General features: G+C 40.8%; 1 protein-coding gene across 2 annotated transcripts in view; it reads right to left on the minus strand.

Moving 5' to 3' along the window:
* Positions 1-1437: 1437 nt before the first annotated feature.
* Positions 1438-20084, minus strand: part of XDH (xanthine dehydrogenase) — a 47413-nt gene continuing 28766 nt past the window's right edge. For both annotated transcript variants that reach the window (XM_032184258.1, XM_032184257.1), the window contains exons 20-37: positions 19912-20031; positions 18319-18415; positions 16205-16329; positions 15347-15480; positions 14822-14909; positions 14111-14197; positions 12501-12692; positions 11851-11996; positions 11223-11304; positions 10503-10598; positions 9919-10047; positions 8813-8887; positions 7828-7880; positions 7292-7406; positions 6533-6598; positions 4633-4821; positions 3961-4128; positions 1438-3007 (exon numbers count right to left, since the gene is read on the minus strand). In XM_032184258.1, the coding sequence (XP_032040149.1) occupies positions 2957-3007; positions 3961-4128; positions 4633-4821; positions 6533-6598; positions 7292-7406; positions 7828-7880; positions 8813-8887; positions 9919-10047; positions 10503-10598; positions 11223-11304; positions 11851-11996; positions 12501-12692; positions 14111-14197; positions 14822-14909; positions 15347-15480; positions 16205-16329; positions 18319-18415; positions 19912-20031 (2013 nt within the window). In that variant the 3' untranslated portion in view covers positions 1438-2956. The remainder of the gene's footprint in view (positions 3008-3960; positions 4129-4632; positions 4822-6532; positions 6599-7291; positions 7407-7827; positions 7881-8812; positions 8888-9918; positions 10048-10502; positions 10599-11222; positions 11305-11850; positions 11997-12500; positions 12693-14110; positions 14198-14821; positions 14910-15346; positions 15481-16204; positions 16330-18318; positions 18416-19911; positions 20032-20084) is intronic.

The following is a 20084-nucleotide window of genomic DNA, read 5'->3' on the forward strand; positions in this document are numbered from 1 at the left end:
GATCAGACGACCTCCTTTAGCCCTTCCACAAACTATCAAGCTACTGCAATGATTACTTAAATGTTGTTATTGCACATTACAATTTACAGTCTAACAAGATGGTTCATCTCCCAAGGATACAGTTCTGGAAGGAGAGAAGCAGGGCAGATTTCCAATTATACATAACATTAGCCATGCATCCGTACTATTTTTCACCGAAAAGTACTAGGAAAGAAATATTTTATCTTTAGAAGTAGATTTCCCATCAGCAACTGCAAGCTGAAATCCTATGCAGAGAGATGTGCATCAAGAAATCTGACAGAGCATCTATCAGAGGACAATAATGTGCACTAAAAATAGTAGAGTTGTTCTCAGTTTAGTAGCACAGACCACATTTTAAGTTGGACTATTCTTTGTCAGTATTATCTCTTCCTTGCAGCCCTACACAAAGGGATCCAGTCCTTCCCTGGGGTTATCTGACACTTGGAAAAGCAATGTATGAAATGTTAAGACACTCAGAAAAATTAAATGAAAATCTCAGCTTCATATTCTTCAGGGTCCTCAGTGCTCACATAGCCCACCCAGGTGTTACATTGATCTCTGTAAATTCCCACTGGTTTCCAACCTTACCCTCAAAACCAGTTTCTGTAGATTATTTTGTAACCTTGATTTTATACCACTCCCCAACACTGGTGTCTGATACCATCTCCTTTCAATTCCAGTGTCTTCAAAAAGGAAGACGTTTCTTCCTCCTGACAGCCAGTGGCTGTGGAAGGGTAAAATAAGTGGGCCCTAAGCTCAGGTGGGCCTGAGAGCAAAGACTGGTACCTGAAACTGTGGATCACAGATATTGCAGCAGAACTGGCTCCACAGGCTAAGGCCTGCACTGAACTAGCTTGCTTTGACCACTGCATAAATACATAACTTGGCAAATATACATCAGATTAATGCATGAAATGAGCAAGAAAAGTGAAACTACATAAATCCTTAAAGAATTTCAGCTGACTAGGCAGTCAGCATGGCTATGTGAGATACCACAAACCCGTTCTGAAATCATGAAAAAGGTGCTGCCAGAACCACAGCAGATAAACAGCACATTCATCCTGCTGGGTGACATCCCGTCACAGGGGATGTGCTCCCTGTCAGCGACACTTTGTGAACACTTAAATGATGCTGGAAGCTCACTGGTGTCACACTCTTTGCCTCTAACACATTTTACAGTCCCTTTTTGTTTCTTTTTGGCCTGGGTAGAATGAGCGCATCCAACAATCTCGTGAGGTGGAACAATGCAGAGAGTGCTGATGCCTATCTACCTCACAGACTTGGTATTTTGCATCCCTTCCTGGACAAAGACAATGAATACACAGACTCCAATAGCTAGCTGTTCCGGCACACAAGTGATTACTTTTTTTTTTTTTTTTTTCCTTTTCTAAGAGTTCTTGCCTTTTTTTTTTTTTTAACGTATTGCCAGCTTTCAGAATAAAACAAGAATGTGTTCTCACCCACTACCTGATCAGTAGAGAAACACCCATAATCTATTTTAATTAATAAAACAATTAGATACCAAGTTCAGCAGGCACAAAATACTTCCTGTAACTTGGAATATAAAAATGCTCTTTTTCCAGATGGTAGAACTAGATATAATTCTCAGCTTGAAATATTATACATATTTCCAAACTGTATGCCCTGGAGTGCTTCAAAAAATATTTCAAACTCTGTATACATTGTTAAGTCCTAAGATGGCAGCCAATATTAAGCAGGATGTATGTAAGCAAAATTTCCTTTAAGACAATTAAGTTATATCCTATTGCCTCATATTTTTGTTGTCCCTAGGAGTGTTAGAATAAAAAAAATATATAACATTTTCATAGAGTTGTGGGCCAGAGAAATAGAAAAAGTTTGCATGTGATGAGCAGTTGCAGTACATGGCTGGCATCATCTAGAGAAAACGTGATGTCACCGTGGTACTGACAGTAACAAAACCTGTGAAGAGGGATGCCCAGACTTCAATCCAACATTAAAAACACATTGAACTCAAAAGACAAGAGGTCATCACATCATTAGCACATTTTTGGACAAGCAATCCATGTAGCAATACACCCAATTCCAGTACATTCAGCAAAACTAAGAGTTTTCTTGAAAATGCAGCAAGACCACAGCATGAAAGCAAGGAATTTATTCCTAGAGGACACACAGAGCCAACTAATCCCACAGCTTTGTCCATTCTTGTCCTGTTCCCTCACCCAGGGTGGTATAAATTGCCTTGGGAACAACGATCAGTAACTTCTTGTTACTCCAAGGTCCTTTCCTCTGCTATTTAAAAAAATGAAGGAAAGATGAAGAGGAAAAATGCTGAACATGTGAATGAATCAGCATCTTGCTGGAAGTCTTGGTATCTCTCGTTTTTGTCTTCAACTGGAGAAGATAAGGCAGCACATGAACTAAAAAATCATTACAGATCTGCTGTAGACAAAGCAATCCTCATATAACAGGATAAATCGGCTATCAGTCACATTTCAGGGTTGCCCTCTGAACGATGGCTGCTACACATGTAAGACCTTCTCCACAGTTAGCTAATGTCAAAATTCCTCATCTTCCTCTGATATATAGCTAGCTGTGTGTGCTGAGGCAACATGATAGGGTCCAGCCCTCAGTGCCCCTAATGCCTTTCCCCATGTCCGCAAGAGGACTTTTTTTTGGGGGGGTTGATGCATTTAAGTCCTTCCTGGCATTACAGCAGAAGGTGTATTCTTTTCCCCACAGTAAAAAAAAAAAAAAATCACAGCTATAATCTGGCAGCAATCCTCTCTCCTAGAGGAACCAATGATTGAACAATTAAACGTGAAAGCTCTATGAATCAAAATAGAGGAGCCACATGAGCACCGATTCTTTTTTTCTCATTATAGTCCTACTGGGTTTACAATGGAGGGACCACAGGGCAGTTTCACGAGAAGAGTTTGAGGAGCAAACTCTCCATTTACACACGCACAGACCATGGCTTAAAGGTCCCTGGCTCAGCAGAAGGACACTGTAAAGAGAAGAAAAAAAAATACAGTAAGCAACAGCAACAACAAATGAAGGTTCTGATCTAGTTCAGTGTGCCCCACCATGCTTCCTCTGGGTTAAGTGCCTCTGTACCACTCAGATCTGAGCTCAGATATTGGTCTTTCAAAACACAGAGATGTCTGTCTCGTGGCACTTCTGCTAAAGGCTGTTCCTGGCTCTAGATGGAGGCCTCGTTCTCACAGTTATTTCTGAGTCCTCCTACTCAGACAGCGATGTAGGTGTTTGGTGAGGAGAACCAAGGTATCCAGGCTTTGCTGTTAACAACAGCAGGGTTCAAGCTGACAAAAGCCTGGTGGATGCCCATGTGAACAGACAGTGAAGTTTTTGGAGTCACAAAGGAATCAGAAGGACTTTGTGCAGGACATAATCCTATGCAGCCCTGTCGCAGCACTATGACAGAGAATAAACCCATGAGGAGATGGTGACAGTGTTAAATCTTGCATTCCTTCGGGTGAAGCCCACACCCTCTAAGGAGACTCCCAAGGTCATAACATCCAGCAGAAGTGAGCATTTCCAGTAACACTTCTTTGCTCTCCCTATTGGAGGGAGGCCAATAAATCACACAGTAGACCTGCTGTATGCGTTAACAGTTGTGATCCCCTAAAAGATGAGGGTCAGGAGCAGCAGGACAGGTCAGTACTTTCTATAGACTGCACTTAAGAGGATGAACCACAATTTCAGAAATATTATGTGACAGCCCTTCCTGCAATGGCAGCCCAAATGGTGCTGGTCAGTGGATTTGTCTTTCATTTGGTGGCATGTTAAGTGAAGGATAATACTCATGAAATAAAAACCAGATGCTTAAGTAGGGCCATAGCTCCCCCACACTGCCCTAATCCCAGACCTGAGCCACAGTGACTAGCACACACAGAACAAGCTGGTCAGGGAGCAGACTATGAAACCAGAAGCTTTTACCATTTTTGTGAAGATGTCCACACAAGCATTGCGGATCCTCTCTGGGGTGGCAGGGCTGTCCAGCCGGAATGGTTCAGTCAGGCCGGACTCCTTCCTTGCTGAGTAGATGGCATCTTTAATGGCATAAAACACTGAGGCAGACAGGAACAGAGGCGGCTCTCCCACAGCCTAGACAGAGCATAAGCAAGATTGAGGCTGCAGCCCCAAACAGTCCTGATTCTAGAGAGACTAACGGGGCTAACAGAAAGATGAGCAGGCCCTAGACACAAGATCTTGGTGCATCAGACCTGGGGAAATGGTACTACTGGAAATGTCGTTCACAGTGGTGGTTCTGCTGCCAGGGAAAGGTAATCAGGGCTTTGGGAGATGACAGCAAGGGTGTTGGCATGCAGGGGAAGGCTTGCAGCCTCTGTTAGAGGAGAGCTTCTAGCACAGCAAAGTTGCTTCAGTTCTTTCTACTGGCCAATCAGGGATGCAATGTGCAGACTACTTCTGGTCCTCTGTACAATAAACAGCAGTGTACATGTTTCTGGTAAGGAATAGAAAAGCATCCTGACCCACGAGTAAAGCCAGCATAACAAAATCAACTCTTCTGACACATGCATCATTACTTTACCACACATTTAGAGAAGTCTAGAGCAGTAAGAGGCCTGCAAGATCTTGCAAGCATACCTTGGATGAATAAACTGCTTTGCTGTTTGGACAGTCACGGAGGAGCGACACATAGAATTCTGTTGGGATGTCTCCAAACGCAGGGATTTTGTACGCTCCAGGCCCTCGTGTGTACAAGTTCCCTTCTGGGGAATAGCGTAACTCCTCCATGGTGAAAAGCCCAAGTCCTTGGACAAACGCTCCTTCTATCTACAAAAACATCCAAACAAGGTTACACTCTTTTTTCATTGTTGTTGTTGAACAAGCAGTGACAATTTCAGTCAGAGTTTCCAACCCTCCATTCCTAGCTAAATACCTATTTTTTGTCTCTAAACCCTTGTCCCTTCTGCTGAGTGGTTTGGCACCTTTATGCAACTTCTGTGTTCCCAATATAGATATGACTGCATCTTCCTGGCAGATGAAGCAATCTGTCTATACAGCAAGCACATATACTGTAAATGCAGGACAGGATATTTTTGATGAAACAAGGGGAAAAAAATCAATACCAAAATATTGATTCCTTCACAGGCAGATAAGCACCGAATGAATTGTACTTGCTGATAATTCAAAGAAGATCAAAAGGACTGAAGTAAACTTATCTGAAAACAAACTATTTTATGTTTGCTATTTCAGTACGAATGCTTTCCTGAGTACTGCATATTCTCTAGTTACCAGTACAGACCCATGCAATAACACTCCCATATCCATTCAACTCTTAAAGGCTTCTTTGCATAACTTTTCTACTCTAAATTTTAGGAGAAAAAGAAAAAAAAAAAAAAAAAAAAAAGAAGGAAAGCAGCTACGAGAGGAGGATGCGCTCAAACAGCCCTATATGAGGAAGCTCTGCTCTCTGTGCCCACTGAGAGATCTGACAAACAGACTACTCTAAAGATTCAGCACAAACATTCCTTAACCCAGCTCCATGTGCTCGCAATCCTGCAGCCATACAACTTTTGTCCCCAAGGTTCTCTGCAGTGATACATGGAAGGACACAGGAAACCGCCATCTCTCTGACAGGTTCCACATAGCCCGTATCTTTATTCCCAGCCCCAATCTAATATGCTGAGAAGACAGAAAAGCCCCATTTCCCCTTGGCCACTTCCAAAAAAAAAAAAAAGTCTCTTTCCGAAAACATGCTGCTTTCAATGCACCTTGAGTTCTGGAAATAACTCCTGCAGCAGCATCACTGAGTTGCACTGTACTGACACCTAGAGTTAGCAAGGCAGCATTGCCTGGGTAAACAGGTGCAAATGTCTAGATAGACCCCTCGGTATATCAGACAACCTTGTTTTTATTACCTTTACTTGCTGGGTAGTTTCATTGTGATTATTACTGTACAAAATACAAAAGTACATTTGTACCTGCCTGAAAATTTGCAAGCTAAGTAATTCGTCCAACTTCTTACTGAGATCCCTGCACAGCACTAGCTGGAGAACAGAAACAACTGCCCCAACTCTTTATTCACAAAAGAACTTTCACTTAATTAAATGGGAATTGACATTGACAAATCGGAGTATAGAAACAGGGTGTGGGATTTATCCTAGACGTGCCACATAGCAGAAGATGGCCCTAGGACGAGGTTATTCCATTGTATTAATATTCTCTGGATTAATTTCTTAGGTGAGGTATACATTGAAAAGCATTGGTGTAGTGGTAAGTGGTGAATACGCTGTAGTCTTTATATCCAATACTACTACTACTAAAAAGGTATTTCCCTACAAAATTATGTGCCTATTGCTTAGTTAACTGTGGGTCAAACTTTCATAACCATTGTAAAATGCATCTCTGGATATCCAGTTTAAGTTTAAAACATTCTGTTTGTAAATGTACAAGCTGGAGTGGGATAATACTTCATCTAGAAAAGCCTGAGGGTAATGTGATCACTTTAACACAGTGAAATTAGTGACACTCTTTCACTTACCTGTCCTATATCTATGGCTGGGTTGAGACTGGTGCCAACATCCATGACAATGTCTGTGCGAACGTTCTAAAAGACAGAAATAAAGAATAAATTGGCACAGACATTGAAACTGGCACACCATGGTTTTATACGAGGAGGCGTAATGCATCCACCAGTATCCACACTTGGCCACTGTTCAACAATCTATGTCAAGCTCAATTCTTCATACTATCTTTTGAAGGGAGTTCATCTCTGAAGTAAAACCAAGGAATTCACTGCAGTTTTCCCTAAAGATCCATCAGACCCAATCTGCATTAATTAAAACTGCCAGTGTCAGTGCTCTTTACCTAAGCATAGCCAATTAGGCCAAATGCTAATGAATCGTGTTCTCTCCTTCTCTCTCCCACCCAACCCCCTCTTCTCCCTCCCTCTTTCACCCTTAAAAGATCCCAGTGTTAGTTTTAATGATTAACTCAATTCTCTTACGTTGCTGTTCCTTTGTGCTAACACAGCGCTGATATCTCTTACATAAGCAAATCCAATAACTTTTGCAATCATTCATTAAGCCTCCTAGTATCCCTGCAGGTCAGATAATTCTCAATTTATTATACTTTATGGACTGTTGCACTGTGGACCACAGGAGTTAAGAAATCCAGTGAAGGTCACACTGGACCAATGACTGAGCTAGGAACAGGCTGACACCCACTATTTGTTCTAATTCCCTCTGAACGTTTCTTATACGTAAACAAAAAAAGGCTATTTCACTGATGATCCCCTCACCTTGTGGTCACCTGTCAGGCAATCTATCTCAACCTCAGAGCAAGCAACACCGTAACTGAAGTAGCAGAATGGCTTCCCTTCATTCTTCTCAAAATCGTAGCCAAGGTCAGGAATTCTTGACACAAAAGAAAAACAAAAGCACATTTCATTCCACAAATTAAAATCTTTATTCACTCGTGTTTTACCTCCTCCATCAAACCCATGCAGAAGTGAAAAGCATAAACAACTATAAATAGAAATCTCCTAAAGCTGCCCTGTATTCGCAAACCTTATTGAAACTATTTTAGCTATTTTCCAACGAATCTCAGATCTTAGGGTGAGTATTATGGACTCATTGCCATAAATCCAGTAGCAAATCCTTTGCTTTTTGAATGCAGTTGAACATTTCTTGGAGGTCATTTGCAATGATTCTAGGCAGCAAAGGGCATACAGCCCTGGGTTAGAACGGTGACAGGGGGATTAGGGCTGTAAATCCTCCCAGAATCTCCCTGGATGCAACTAAGAACTGTGTCTCTGTAGTGTGAATATTCACTCACCTATAAAACCCCGTGGCTGACAGGCTAACACAGTCCTGATAGGCGGTTTTAATCTGCCAAAGAGAATAAGAAATTGAAAACAATAATAGTCCAACCAGTGCCTGGAAAAACAGCTAGCCCAAATACATCATTCCCAAATACACTTCAAGGAGAGCACAAACAGAAGGTGTCCAATGACAGACAGCTGTGACACTACGCAGCACCAAAATTGCCAAGGGAAACATCATCTTGCTTCCCCAGATAGCCTCGTCAGCAGCTACCAAGGTATAGCAGCAGAGGTGTAAGACTTATTTATTTGTCTCTCAGCAACAGATTAGTCTTTGAAGCTCAGAGACAAAGGTTAAACACTATCAGTCTCCTTGACTTCACCGAGGCCAGGAGAAATCCTGTCCTGACATCCAAATCACAAAATCGAAGCTCCTCCTTTGAAGAGGAGCTTCTATTGAAATAAAATCTTTAAAGCTTGCTATTGAAAATAGTTTTAGAGTGTTACAGCACACCAATCTCTTGTTATTGAGGTTATAGAGTTATTCAGGTTATAAGTTATTTATAGGTTTTATAGGTATATTTTATAGGTTATTTATAATTATCTAAATCACAGCCAAGAAGCACTACAGAAGGTGGCTGGTAACTCAAAGTCATCTTTGTCACAGAATCCCATCATTACAAATTAGGTTTCTTCCTGTCAGGGACTGGAGCCTGACTACATAGATATATGTAACCACTCAAAACTTATTTGATAAAGTTTGTCATAGGCAGGCCCCAGGATCTGGGGAAATCTCCGTATTAAAGTCACAGGTGATGTTGTGGGAATGAACCCTTGCCAGCTTTAATTACTTCCCTTGCCAGGTTTCTGCTTTGCTGTTCTTCCTCAAATCTTTTCTAGTGGGATGCAGACCTGGAGGATAACTTGTATACAGGGTTTGTCAGTGCAAACAACCTGTGACAATGCCCACCTGTCCCATGACATATACAGACAGCTTACCCAGTCTTCCCAGGATCCTTTGGGATTAGACTGTTTGATTGGATCAAGTCGTTTTAAGATGGTCTGACATGCATTCTAAAAACAAATAACGAAAAGCAGTATTAGAAGACTTGAAAAGTCAGCCTATAGTATTAAGAGTGTAATACCAGTCTCAAAGAACCTTCTGTTTAAATCAATATTGCCTCCAGGACTTTGGCATATCATAAAACGGATCAAAGTTCACTAACAGAAGGCTTGCTGCATAGGAGAAATGTTGACTGAATAGGATTTTAAAACAGATCGTCTCTGCTGATAGCAGAGGAGAATCCCAAATACAGCACAGAACTTGCCGGACCATGACGCATAACATCACAAGTCCATTTGTTTGTGCAGCAACTTTACCTGCACCAAGTCATAGTGGGACACATTGCCATATGCAGCAAGATGATGCAATAACACTGAAAAAATATTCTTGCCAAAATTCAGCTTATTGAATCAAGCTGTGCAGAGCCCATCCTACTGAATCAAACCACGAATATTTATTATTATTATTTTTTTTACTTCTAGATTATCCATCCTCTTTTCTTCAAACACGAGACTGACCAAGACTAAATTCCTCTTTTCAATGGAAGTGTCACACACCCTGCAAATAGATGCACTGGTAGCTCCACACCATGTCAGGGACAATCATAACCATGCCATTGCCACAGAAGGCTATTTGCTCCAAGTGTTTAACACTTAGAGGTATTTGGTTCTGGAGCACAGCCCACAAACAAGCTGCAAGTAGTATCTGTAGCGTAATACATTGTTATAGATAAGGTCTCATTAATTACTAAGAAGCTAGCCATTTAAACAGATGCTTTGTTCTGTTTTTGAGTAATCACAGAAACAGTATTTTATGACTACAAAAAGTCTGAAAGAGAGAGTTAAATAAAAATAGGAAAAAATTATGGTCATTCATTATCTAACACCCCCAGTAGCTATAGCAGTAATTAGGAGGTATCCTTTGCCTGCAAGTCCCTTTTGAATGTTTTATTTTCCTTAAGCTATAGATAAACATGTATCAACTTTCATCTTCTGGAGTCCCAGCTCATGACCCAACTGTTTAAATAACTTGGTTTCAGTACATGGACAGCCATTCCGTTGATGTCTGCGCTGACAGATGCAGCTGTTGGGGAGGTATTTGGGACAGTATTTGTGCTGGTCTCACTGATGTAAATTTTGGAGGTGGGGATTCCCAGTGACCTGCTAGCAACCTGCAGAACAAAGGAAAACAATTGGTAAGTGGCTTTTAGGAGGGCATGATCATTCACTGCCTACACTGCTAGGGTCCACATTGCAGCCTTCACCCTCTTCCAGTACTAAATCTCATCTTTCTTGGGGTATCAGTTGACCCGGTGCTTGAGAGCTAGCCAGAAAATCAAGTTTGCCCTTCACAGACACTGTCCAAGTAGATACATATACACTTTTGCCAATCCATAAGCTGTATTATCTACAATAAGAAGAGCTAAAATTATGAGGATTCTAGTTCTCCTGCTCAGCTGTAATAATACTCTGGAAACCTAGCACTGCTGCTGAAGGAATTAGTCATGATTTATTACCCTACACATGCCTACAAAAGAGGTGTCAGGATGTCTGAGGCAATGCTATAAAATGAGTATAATTTAGCTGAAAATATTTCTCATGCGGTTAAGTCCAAATTCATTATTACCTGGATCATTTTGGTGTGAAGTCCTTGACCCATCTCAGTCCCACCATGTGTAACTAACACAGAGCCATCTGTATATACATGGACCAGAGCTCCAGCCTATAAAAGGGAGTATCATTCCAAGTTTATTCCAAGTGTCATCATAAATGAAGTAGTGAAGTGCTTGGCAGAGTCCAGTTAAAAACTACAGAGAGAATGAATTTGGAACTAGACCAGCGTTGATCTTTCGAGTAACTAAAGCCACTAGTTTACACCTGGGGTGAATTTGGTTTAGTGTCACCAGCTCAACAGAAATTCCAGTGACATGGCAAACCTCAGCCAGTATTTTCACCTGAGAAAACAGGTGAAGTAACCCAAACCTCTCCTGTAAAACAGAGATGCACTGTGCACTTGAATTTGCCAACACCACTGACAGTCCATCAAATCAGGTTAAACATATGAATGACAGTGACCATATTTCAATGTCACAGTATTTCCACCACTGAGGAAGAGAGAACAGGAAGGGAAATTAATACAGTAACAACATAGCTGCATTGTGGTGTTTTTTTTGGATTGTATAAATTGTAACTGTTGTGTTGCTCGTTTTGGTTCAAAAATTTTGTGCTTTTTCTTAACTGATTTAACCACTTCTCTGAAAAGCTCTGGTTAAGTACAAAGGGAGTAGGGTCTGGGAAAGACATCATAAATCTATCTCCTCTACTTGAAAAGATGAATGACACGGACCTGGTTCAGAAATGGGATAGTGAAGCTGATGCCAAATTTGGTAGGAATAATGCACATTCCTCTTTTCTTCCAGCGATTCTGCCTGCAAGGAAAGAGTATTTTTTGTATAGTCATGAAGCTTTCATTTAAATTTAGTGCCGTATCACTCTGACAGATTGGGTATCAAAGCAGAATTTAAATACATGAATGTAACACAGTTGGAGTTAATCAGTAATTTTTAAGAGAGAATGGCTTTGTTTATGGGTACAGGAAGAAATCTGAATTGAAGATGGCCTCCTAGGCATTAGAGAAGCACTTGTATTGACTATTAGCTACCTAGTTATAAATACAAGCCAATTAAGAAAGACAGTCATATGAAAAGACAAACAAAGCCTAGATTCTACAGACATCTCTCCTCTGCTACATTTCCCTTACAAAACCATGTCATGTTAGGCCTCATCTAAGCCACCACACCACTGATAAAGGTTTTTTCACACAATGGGCCTGTAGGAATTTCAAAAAGAGGAATTTTTAGAAGTCAGTCTGCAAATACATGGACTAACTTCACATCGCTCAAGTTGCTAAGAGAATACCAGAAGTTAGAAGGCAACAGGTACACCCAGTAACACCACAGCTGCAGAACACTTACTTGTTGAATTCTTCAATAAGTTTCTTCCTGGCATGAAAGCTAGAGCTTGATAAACACTCATCCCAGCATCTCCGTAGAGTAAATCCCTCCAGCTTTTGGTTAAAATGAGTGAGGTCTCCTTCGTTATAAAGATTGAGCTTCCGTACCTTCCCAAAGAAAAAGACATGTAAAGGATGTGCCAAGTTTAATGTTTCAAACTAGGTCCTTTTAATGGATGTCATCAAAAGAACATTGGTTCCTAGTTTTTCCTCCTCTGCTCACTCTACAGAGCAGTAGAATTAACAGACACAAATCTGTTTACAGGAAAATGGAACGTAAGACATTAAGGCTGGGAACTTTCAAGAGAAAGTGTTAGCATATTGTTAATAAGATTAAGGTGCTTAGTACCTTTAGGGTTTTTCTGAATACCTACTCTTAAAACAGGTATTACACAATTGAGGCTACTTAGGGAATATAAGGAAGCAGAAGATGCTAGAAGGAAGAACCAAGCTATAATGTGACTATCAAAGAGAAAACCTGAGATTCTGCTAAGGACTCAGCAGAAAATGAAGAAAAAAATTCTTATGCTTCATAATTTTCTGTGGTTTTATCCAGTTCTCAGAGCTTGTTCAAAGGCAGCACTGCCCTGAAACGTGTCAGGGGATCTGTACCTCCTCAGGTGGTAGGCCACACTTCTGAGCAATATCACTCATCCAGCACTCAGCAATCATCATTCCTTGGGGGCCTCCAAAGCCACGGAAAGCTGTGTTGGAAGACAAGTTGGTCTTGCAGACAGTGCCCACGCTGCTAACATTGGGGATGTTGTAGGAGTTATCCAGATGAAACAGGGCTCTATCCATAACCTGGTGAAGAGAAGGGACGGGGATATACACATTTTACATGAATTACATGTCAGACTTTTGATCACCTGCCAAAGACAGCCTGGAAAGGTGCAAAGCAACACAAGAATCATTTTCTCTTGCATCCCACACGTCTGCAGTTAACATGAATGAGCACTGAGGTGCAGCCAGTACTCCTTCCTGTTCGTATTGGAGTGTCAAGCAGTATCCTCATTCTCCTGACAGAAAGGAAGATAAGCACACTTCTCTCTTAACATTTAGGGTCCTGGAACAGATTGAACTTCAACGTTATTTGTTGGCCTTGGGCTCTTGCTGGGACAAACTGTTACTAAATGCCATTACCCGCCTGGAAGTTCAAGAATCTTCTTTTAAATATACAGAGTAATTTGTTCCTGGAAAAGACGTATTGCTGATGTCAAGTGACTCAGCAGCTGGGCTACGGGAGTAGTAAGGGCAAATAAATATTTTCAATAACTACATCTAACCCACAAGATTTCAGATCTTTGTCCACTAATTGTCCAAACTGAGAAAGGGCCAGATCTTCTTTCTGGCTTTTGTTCCCAGCAGCAGGGAGGAGATTATGCGCATCTCAAATCTATTTCAACTTGGAGCACTTCCCAGTTTCCTAATTCAAACAGTCAGACCACGCATGTGTATGTACTCCCAGCCACACCCACAGTTTATGCAAAGACAAATGCCTGACATTCCTCTCTGTACAGCACCAAGCATATTGCTAGTGTCAAACGTGACTCTAGTACTTGCAGTCCTCTCTCGCTGAAATGGATTCATTTTTGCAGAAAATTTTCAAAGACTCAGCAGACTGGGGAAGGAGAACTAAAGTGAGCATGATTGACACTAGGCTAATGGATTGGACACACACAACAGAAAAATAAAATTTTCTACTGAACAGTGCAAAAATTCTTGAAAACGAACTCTGAAATCAGGCCCAACCTTGTCCTTATTGCTTCTGAACTCCAATGCTGAGCTTCTGTTAGCTTTGTTCACTCCTTAACAAACTTGTTGATTTAGGCAGCCTGCCCTGATCAGGCTATTGACTTTGGCATTTCTTACTCCAGTAAACTAGCTTTCCCCAAAGCTGGGGGAGTATTAGCCATCTTGTATTGTGCAGTAAGTTTTCCATAACAGTCTTCTGTAAGGCAAAGCAAACCCCCTTGACCCTTTTGCCCTATGCAAGTTACTATGGCATCAATAAAAACTGTGTGGCACATGTCAAGACAAGTAGGTTGGCTCAGACAGAAGTTGTAGAAGCTACAACACTCATCAGAATCTGCTTACAATCATGTCAGCGTGGAGGATGTGTAAGCATTGCTGTAGGTAAGTTCTCTTAAATCAGAGAAAAAGGTTACGCAGGGAAACGTATCTTCTACATAGTTAACTATCAGAAAACTTCTTGTACTTACACCATAAGAGAGGTCTGCAGAGTTGCCCCCGTTGCTGTAGTATGACACCTCCAGACTCTTCACTTTCCCGTTTTTCATGAAACCAACCTGTCAAGAGAATATTGTCAGTAACGTCTTCTCTATAGAATGTGGTTTTGTACTTCCTTCCAAAAACTGAATGGACCTTATGCAGACAAAAAAGTAATTACTGAGGAAGCTTCCCAGTAAAGAGTGTTTGTATGCATCTTAATCTTGCTCCAGAAAACTCTTCTGAAAATAAAGGCGAATTGTCACAGCCACACATTAACACACAATAACCTTAACAGATCTTTTGCCTTGAAAAATAAAAGCACTTGGACTGAAGAAGGAATGGAAGGAGAAAGTTAAGACAATTAGGAGTACAATACTGTAAACCAATTGGGAGCCATCTAAGATCAATGTGATTGTCCACAAGGGGAAGATTCTTTGTTGGAAGAAGAGGGAAGTACTCACACAGAGGTCATGAGAGGGGAACCATCCAAACCAAAAGTACTGCTACAGGAAGCAGAATTTTTCAGGAAGCAAAAGGACGTTAACAGAAAGAATGCCGTGACTGGGCTGATAGATCCATTTGCTGCAGGGGACATCAGCAGTGAAACAATCAGAGCAGTAAGTTTATTGCTATATCTTACTGCTCTCTGATGTTTCAAATGACACCAAGAAGACATGCATTCATTTCATGTGTATGCATACCTTGTATCTTCCGAGGAAGGGATGCCTCCCACCACTTATAAGCATGTCCTCATCTCGATCCAGCATGCATCTTACTGGGCGTCCAGTTCTGTTAAAGGATACATTTATCAGGCAAACCCTGAATTGCAGGGTACAGTTCCTACAGAGACATACTCAAATCTTTTCAGAGTCTTTTCAGGGTGGCAATGGCTATCTGCATTAGGGATAAATTGCCTAGATTGTATATCTTGCTGTGTGTACGCATAAAAAGTACATATATATATGTAACACAAGAACAGAAAAGTCCCCCCCCCTTTTCTGTTAAAAGCTGACATTGTTGAATAAGCTTAGTCCTTTTGAACAGGTTCATTTTCTTCCAGCTCAGAGACCATTATACGCCTCCTTTAGGAAATCTTGGGTTTGCTACAAGCTATACAGTAAAAAGCCATGAAGAGTCTGCTCCAGTGCAGATTGTGCTCCAAAAAGAGGCAGCCTAGACCAGGTGAAGTGAAAGGAAAAAGTCCTATTCCCCACATAGAAACTTACTTGAAGGCTGCCACAGACACTGCAGTTGTCAAAATGGTATTTCTAGTCTCTTTTCCTCCAAATCCTCCTCCCATTCTTTTCACTCGAACCACAATCCTATTTGATGGGACTCCCAGTGCACTAGCAACAAACTCCTGAAGAAAAACAGGACAGCAGAGCATGTATGGAACTGTCCTGGTGTTAAGAACCAGACACAAACACGTTGCCTTTTGCAGCCATTGTAATAGTGGAAATACTCTGTTACTGCTCCAGGTCCTATCAGTCCTGCAATTAACTTAGTTGCAATTGGAACCCATAAGCCCATCATTTCATCTCTGAGGTGGGATAGCATATAGTCCTTCAGTAAACAGCACAAGATTTAGAAAGACTTGCAGCAGATGAGGTTACCAAGATACGGGTCTCATTTAGCACAACATTTAACATCTGTACCACTCTATCCATCCTCCTCACTAAGTTAGGGGGCTTTTGGATAGTCTTGGTGAGTCAGTCTGTAAACAGGACAAAGACACCCCATAGTGCCTGTAGCCTATCCCACAAAATGGCAGAGTTGGTCTGTATTGGCAGGGTTTGCACCCCCTCCCTTTCTGACACGTCATCCAACAACCAGGCTTCACCATCAAGGGTTAAGGACGTAATCCCTGGGAAGAGAGAGGTGCTGCCAAGAGAAATCTCTTACCTGGAAGTGGATTCAGGACACCAATACGACGGATGTGGACTTTGATCCTACACCCACCTCTAAGCCTAAGTGCCCCCCCACACACAAACAAGGCAAGCTAGGACTAACTGCAAAGCAACTGTTTATCTACTCTAACACTGAGACTCAAAAGTGTTTTGGGTATCAGGTCAATGAGGTAGTACCTGTGTCTTCATTAAGTTTTGGGTTGACACGAAGAGTTCCATCTCACCACCTTCTCCCTTTGGCACAGCCACAGTACAGTGTGTTTCCAGGTAGAAGTGCTCCTGTCCACCAAGGTACATCTCTCCTAGAAAATGGAAAGAAATGCCCCATAGGTAAGGTGCCTCTGGTGTTGTAAGAAGTTGCCCACCACTTGTTGTAAGCAAAACACTGCTCTTTTGATGTGTTAAACAAGAATCCTTCATGCTGCCCAGCACTGGATATCTTAAGCTCTAAAACTGGCACTTCCCGTTTCATCTCAAAAAAACAAACCAAAACAAAAAACACAAATAAGCAACAGCCACTTTCTAGAAATCTTCAGTCTGAAGCACTTGTGGCTGGCGTTTCAAAAATAAGCCTGCACCCCCACACCATTGACCTAGCATCCTTTAAAATTTAGACTTCGGTGCATTTCAGACTGCCTTGATAACACCACTGACATAAAGGATAAAAATAAATCAAGCATAGTCTAGCTGAGCAGATCAAATGCAGGATTACAGACTTTAAAATAGGGGAACAAAAATAGAAACCCCAAATGCCTTAAGATGATCTAACTCATGATCAGTTCTCTGCTGCTGCACATGACTCTGTACCAGGACATCTTATCTGGCATTGCTGATGGTGCAATTTTAAGTCATGCTACATATTGTTATGTCTCAGAATCAACCTTTTTTCTCAGTTACAGCCCTGACCTATTCAGCTGCCACAAAAAATAATTTTCAGAGCAGTTCTCAAGATGCTGTTCCTCTCCTGTTCAACTTAGTGACAACAAAATAGCTGCCTTCTTTAGGCACCTCAGTGAGAAATGCACACTTGTGTGAGACTATGCTTACTCTGGGATGTAGACTCTGGTACATAGAAGGGTTTTTCCCTTGTTTGCTCAAAGGGGTAGGCCTGGCATTTGCACAGTATTGTGTTTTTTTTTTTTTAATAATCTCATATTCTAGCTCAGAACAATTTCTGCCTTGCCTGGCCCAATGATTTCATTTTATATAATATAGCACTCCTTAAGGAACAGTAAACGAGAGTTTATGACACCCTTGAAATGCCAGGGCCAATGGCTGACTGCAGAGAAAAGTCTCAGCAATGCACAGCAAAATGCAGCAAGCAACAGAACTAGAAAGGTGTCTTTCAGTTAAACAGCTCTTTCCTTCTCCCACAAGGAGGTAAGGGTGACAATACTTCTGTTTTCTTTAGGAATAACCTCTTCATACCAGGCCTCATCTGTGTGCCTTACTTAACTTTGTTTTCAGATCTGGAAGAGGGATGTAACACCCTCTTTTTTTTTTTTTTTTTTTTTTTTTTTTATAAATACATAGTTTCCAGAAGGTCTGATGTATGTGACTCTTCCTTACGGAAGCTGCTGATCAGTGCTATATACCAAGCAAGTTACCCTTTGTTTCTCATGGGCACACAACATGGATCTGACAGAGCATTCTAGTTCACATCTCTGGCACTATTTCCTCCTAATCCTTACAGGGTTAAACAGTTGTTGAGAATTGCGGTGTTTATCCATGCTTCTGTAACCTCCCCAGCAGACTCCAGATGCATGAGACAAGAGCATACGAAAAAACAGGCCAACAAACAACATTCAAAAAGTGTTATAAGGAGTTCCCATGCTCTTCATGATACCTACAGCCACCAAAGTTGGTGAATCAGGTTTTCAGAAGCATGCATGTCCTGTTTTAATAAGACACAGTTATATATCAGGACTAAGGAAACTGATAGTCTCCAAGATTCAGACTAGACTATGATTGGACAGGGCAAAGCTTCTACATGATACATTTCAGGAAAAAGAATCACATTGTAGAATAACTGCTCAAGAAAAATGTGTCCTTACGTTAGAAGACGGGGTTTACAGGGGCATAGCTGAAAGCATCCAAGTCCTTTTGAAACTGAAATTAAATTTTTCACGAGCTATTTGTATGTAAACAGTTAGTTGAAATTTAATGTGAAATTCAGCCCAGCAAGCCTTACCTGAGTGAGCTTGGTATCATATGCATAGAAACGGGGCTGACAGCTTCACTTCTTTTGTCACAGACTATCCTATTGTAAAAGTATTAACACTTATTCTCACCTTCCAAAATGTGATCAGATTCTTCAAACCCTTTCTTCACATCTCCCTTAATAATCTTCTTTATAGACTTAAAAAAGGATTGGTTCTCAATAGCTTCCTAGGAAACAATGACACAATGACATTTTTGTGGAAGCACACTGAAAGCAAAGCTTCTTTTGACTGGAGTAGAAATATTTAAGATAAAAAGCACAAGTTTAAGACAGTAACTATGGCAACAGGCAAATGACTTCACTTAGACAGTAATTTTTTTTTTTGGCATAACAGCAGTTTCACAATAATCCACAATAAACTATTGAATAATCTTAGATTGTTTCTTCTGATCCATTTTACCTTATGGATCCAGAGCATAGCCACCAGAGTTATGACTTGCAACTTGTGTTAACTACAGTTCATGGTCTGAAGATGGGGGAAGAGAGAAAGAAAAGAAAGAGGAGGAAACTAAATCTCCCAAATGGAGTGAGAAGTTCTGCACGAATAGTTTACTTTTGAGCCAAATCACAAGCTTCCTTATAGAAATTCTGTAAATGCATTTTGCTTTTGCCAAACAAAAACTTTCCATAATTAAAACAGAACAAAACAGCGATCAAAGAACAACAAAAATCAACACATTTTTAGCTCTAGTCTCATCTTCCCAGGTTGAATAAGCAGATAGAAGCCTCAGAATAGGAAAAGTTCTCGCACAATGTTTGTAAATCTTGTCATGTAAACAAATCAAAGCTTCTGCTCACAGATGACAGCACTGCTGTCTGTACGAGACAAGGCACGGACTCTTTGTACTTGCATGAATGCAATGCACGTTACAAACTACATGGTATGAAATATTGACCTGTATAAAAACTGATTAGAATTCCACGGTTCTAATTTCTCTCTGGTTTCATACTTTTTCTTTCTTCCCAATTTCTGCATGTGAATCCTGTATTAGATATTACCACTTGCTTTCACTCTCACAAAGAAACTTTGTCAACAAATATGCTTAAAAAAAAAAAAAAAAGGCACAAAATAATTACAAATTGTTGACATGCATTTCTTCAGCTTTGAGAGGACCAACTTAAGGATCCACACAGCCAGTAGAAATATTCACAACAGAGGTAACTCCTCAAACTTAATTCCATCAGCTTTAGAAACTTTACAAACGGTCTGCACAAATCTCCAAGAAACAGTGCTGTGGCTGAGCTAGAGGGGACTTCTTTGCACTCTCTTATTGAGTGTTGTAAATGAGAAAAGAATGAATAAATACCAGTGAAGCCAGCAAGGTTATACCAGACAATATTGAAAGCAAGCACCTGTGGATAAAAACGTAACTGGCACTAACCTTGTTAATTTAAACAAATTTGTGAAGGGTGCAATGTATCTCCCAGAGTTTATTTGTTTTAGCATTAAGTAATACAGAGCCAATATACTCCTATCAGTACCATATCAAAGGAGGTGTGTCCTCTTTAAATATATAAATTATTCCTTCTATCCATATCCTGCTGCACCTGCATCATAAAGACTAACACAACATGCGGCTAAATAATTATCTGGGAAAAGAGAAGTTAATTAGATATCAGAGGGCTCTGAGGTAACTGCAGAAGCAGATATGAGCCATCTTACCTGAATTGTGACAATAGGTTTGAGCTCTTCATACTTAATCTTCACAGCTTTAGCTGCTCTTCTGGAATGTTCTTGTGTGTCTGCAAGAACTGCACCGATGATATGACCAACACAAGTGACCTGCAAGCCAGATTTAGACCCACCATCATTTACTGTGTATATGTGCAGTAGCT

The sequence above is a fragment of the Aythya fuligula genome, chromosome 3 (assembly GCF_009819795.1).
Source record: "Aythya fuligula isolate bAytFul2 chromosome 3, bAytFul2.pri, whole genome shotgun sequence".
Lineage (NCBI taxonomy): Eukaryota > Metazoa > Chordata > Aves > Anseriformes > Anatidae > Aythya > Aythya fuligula.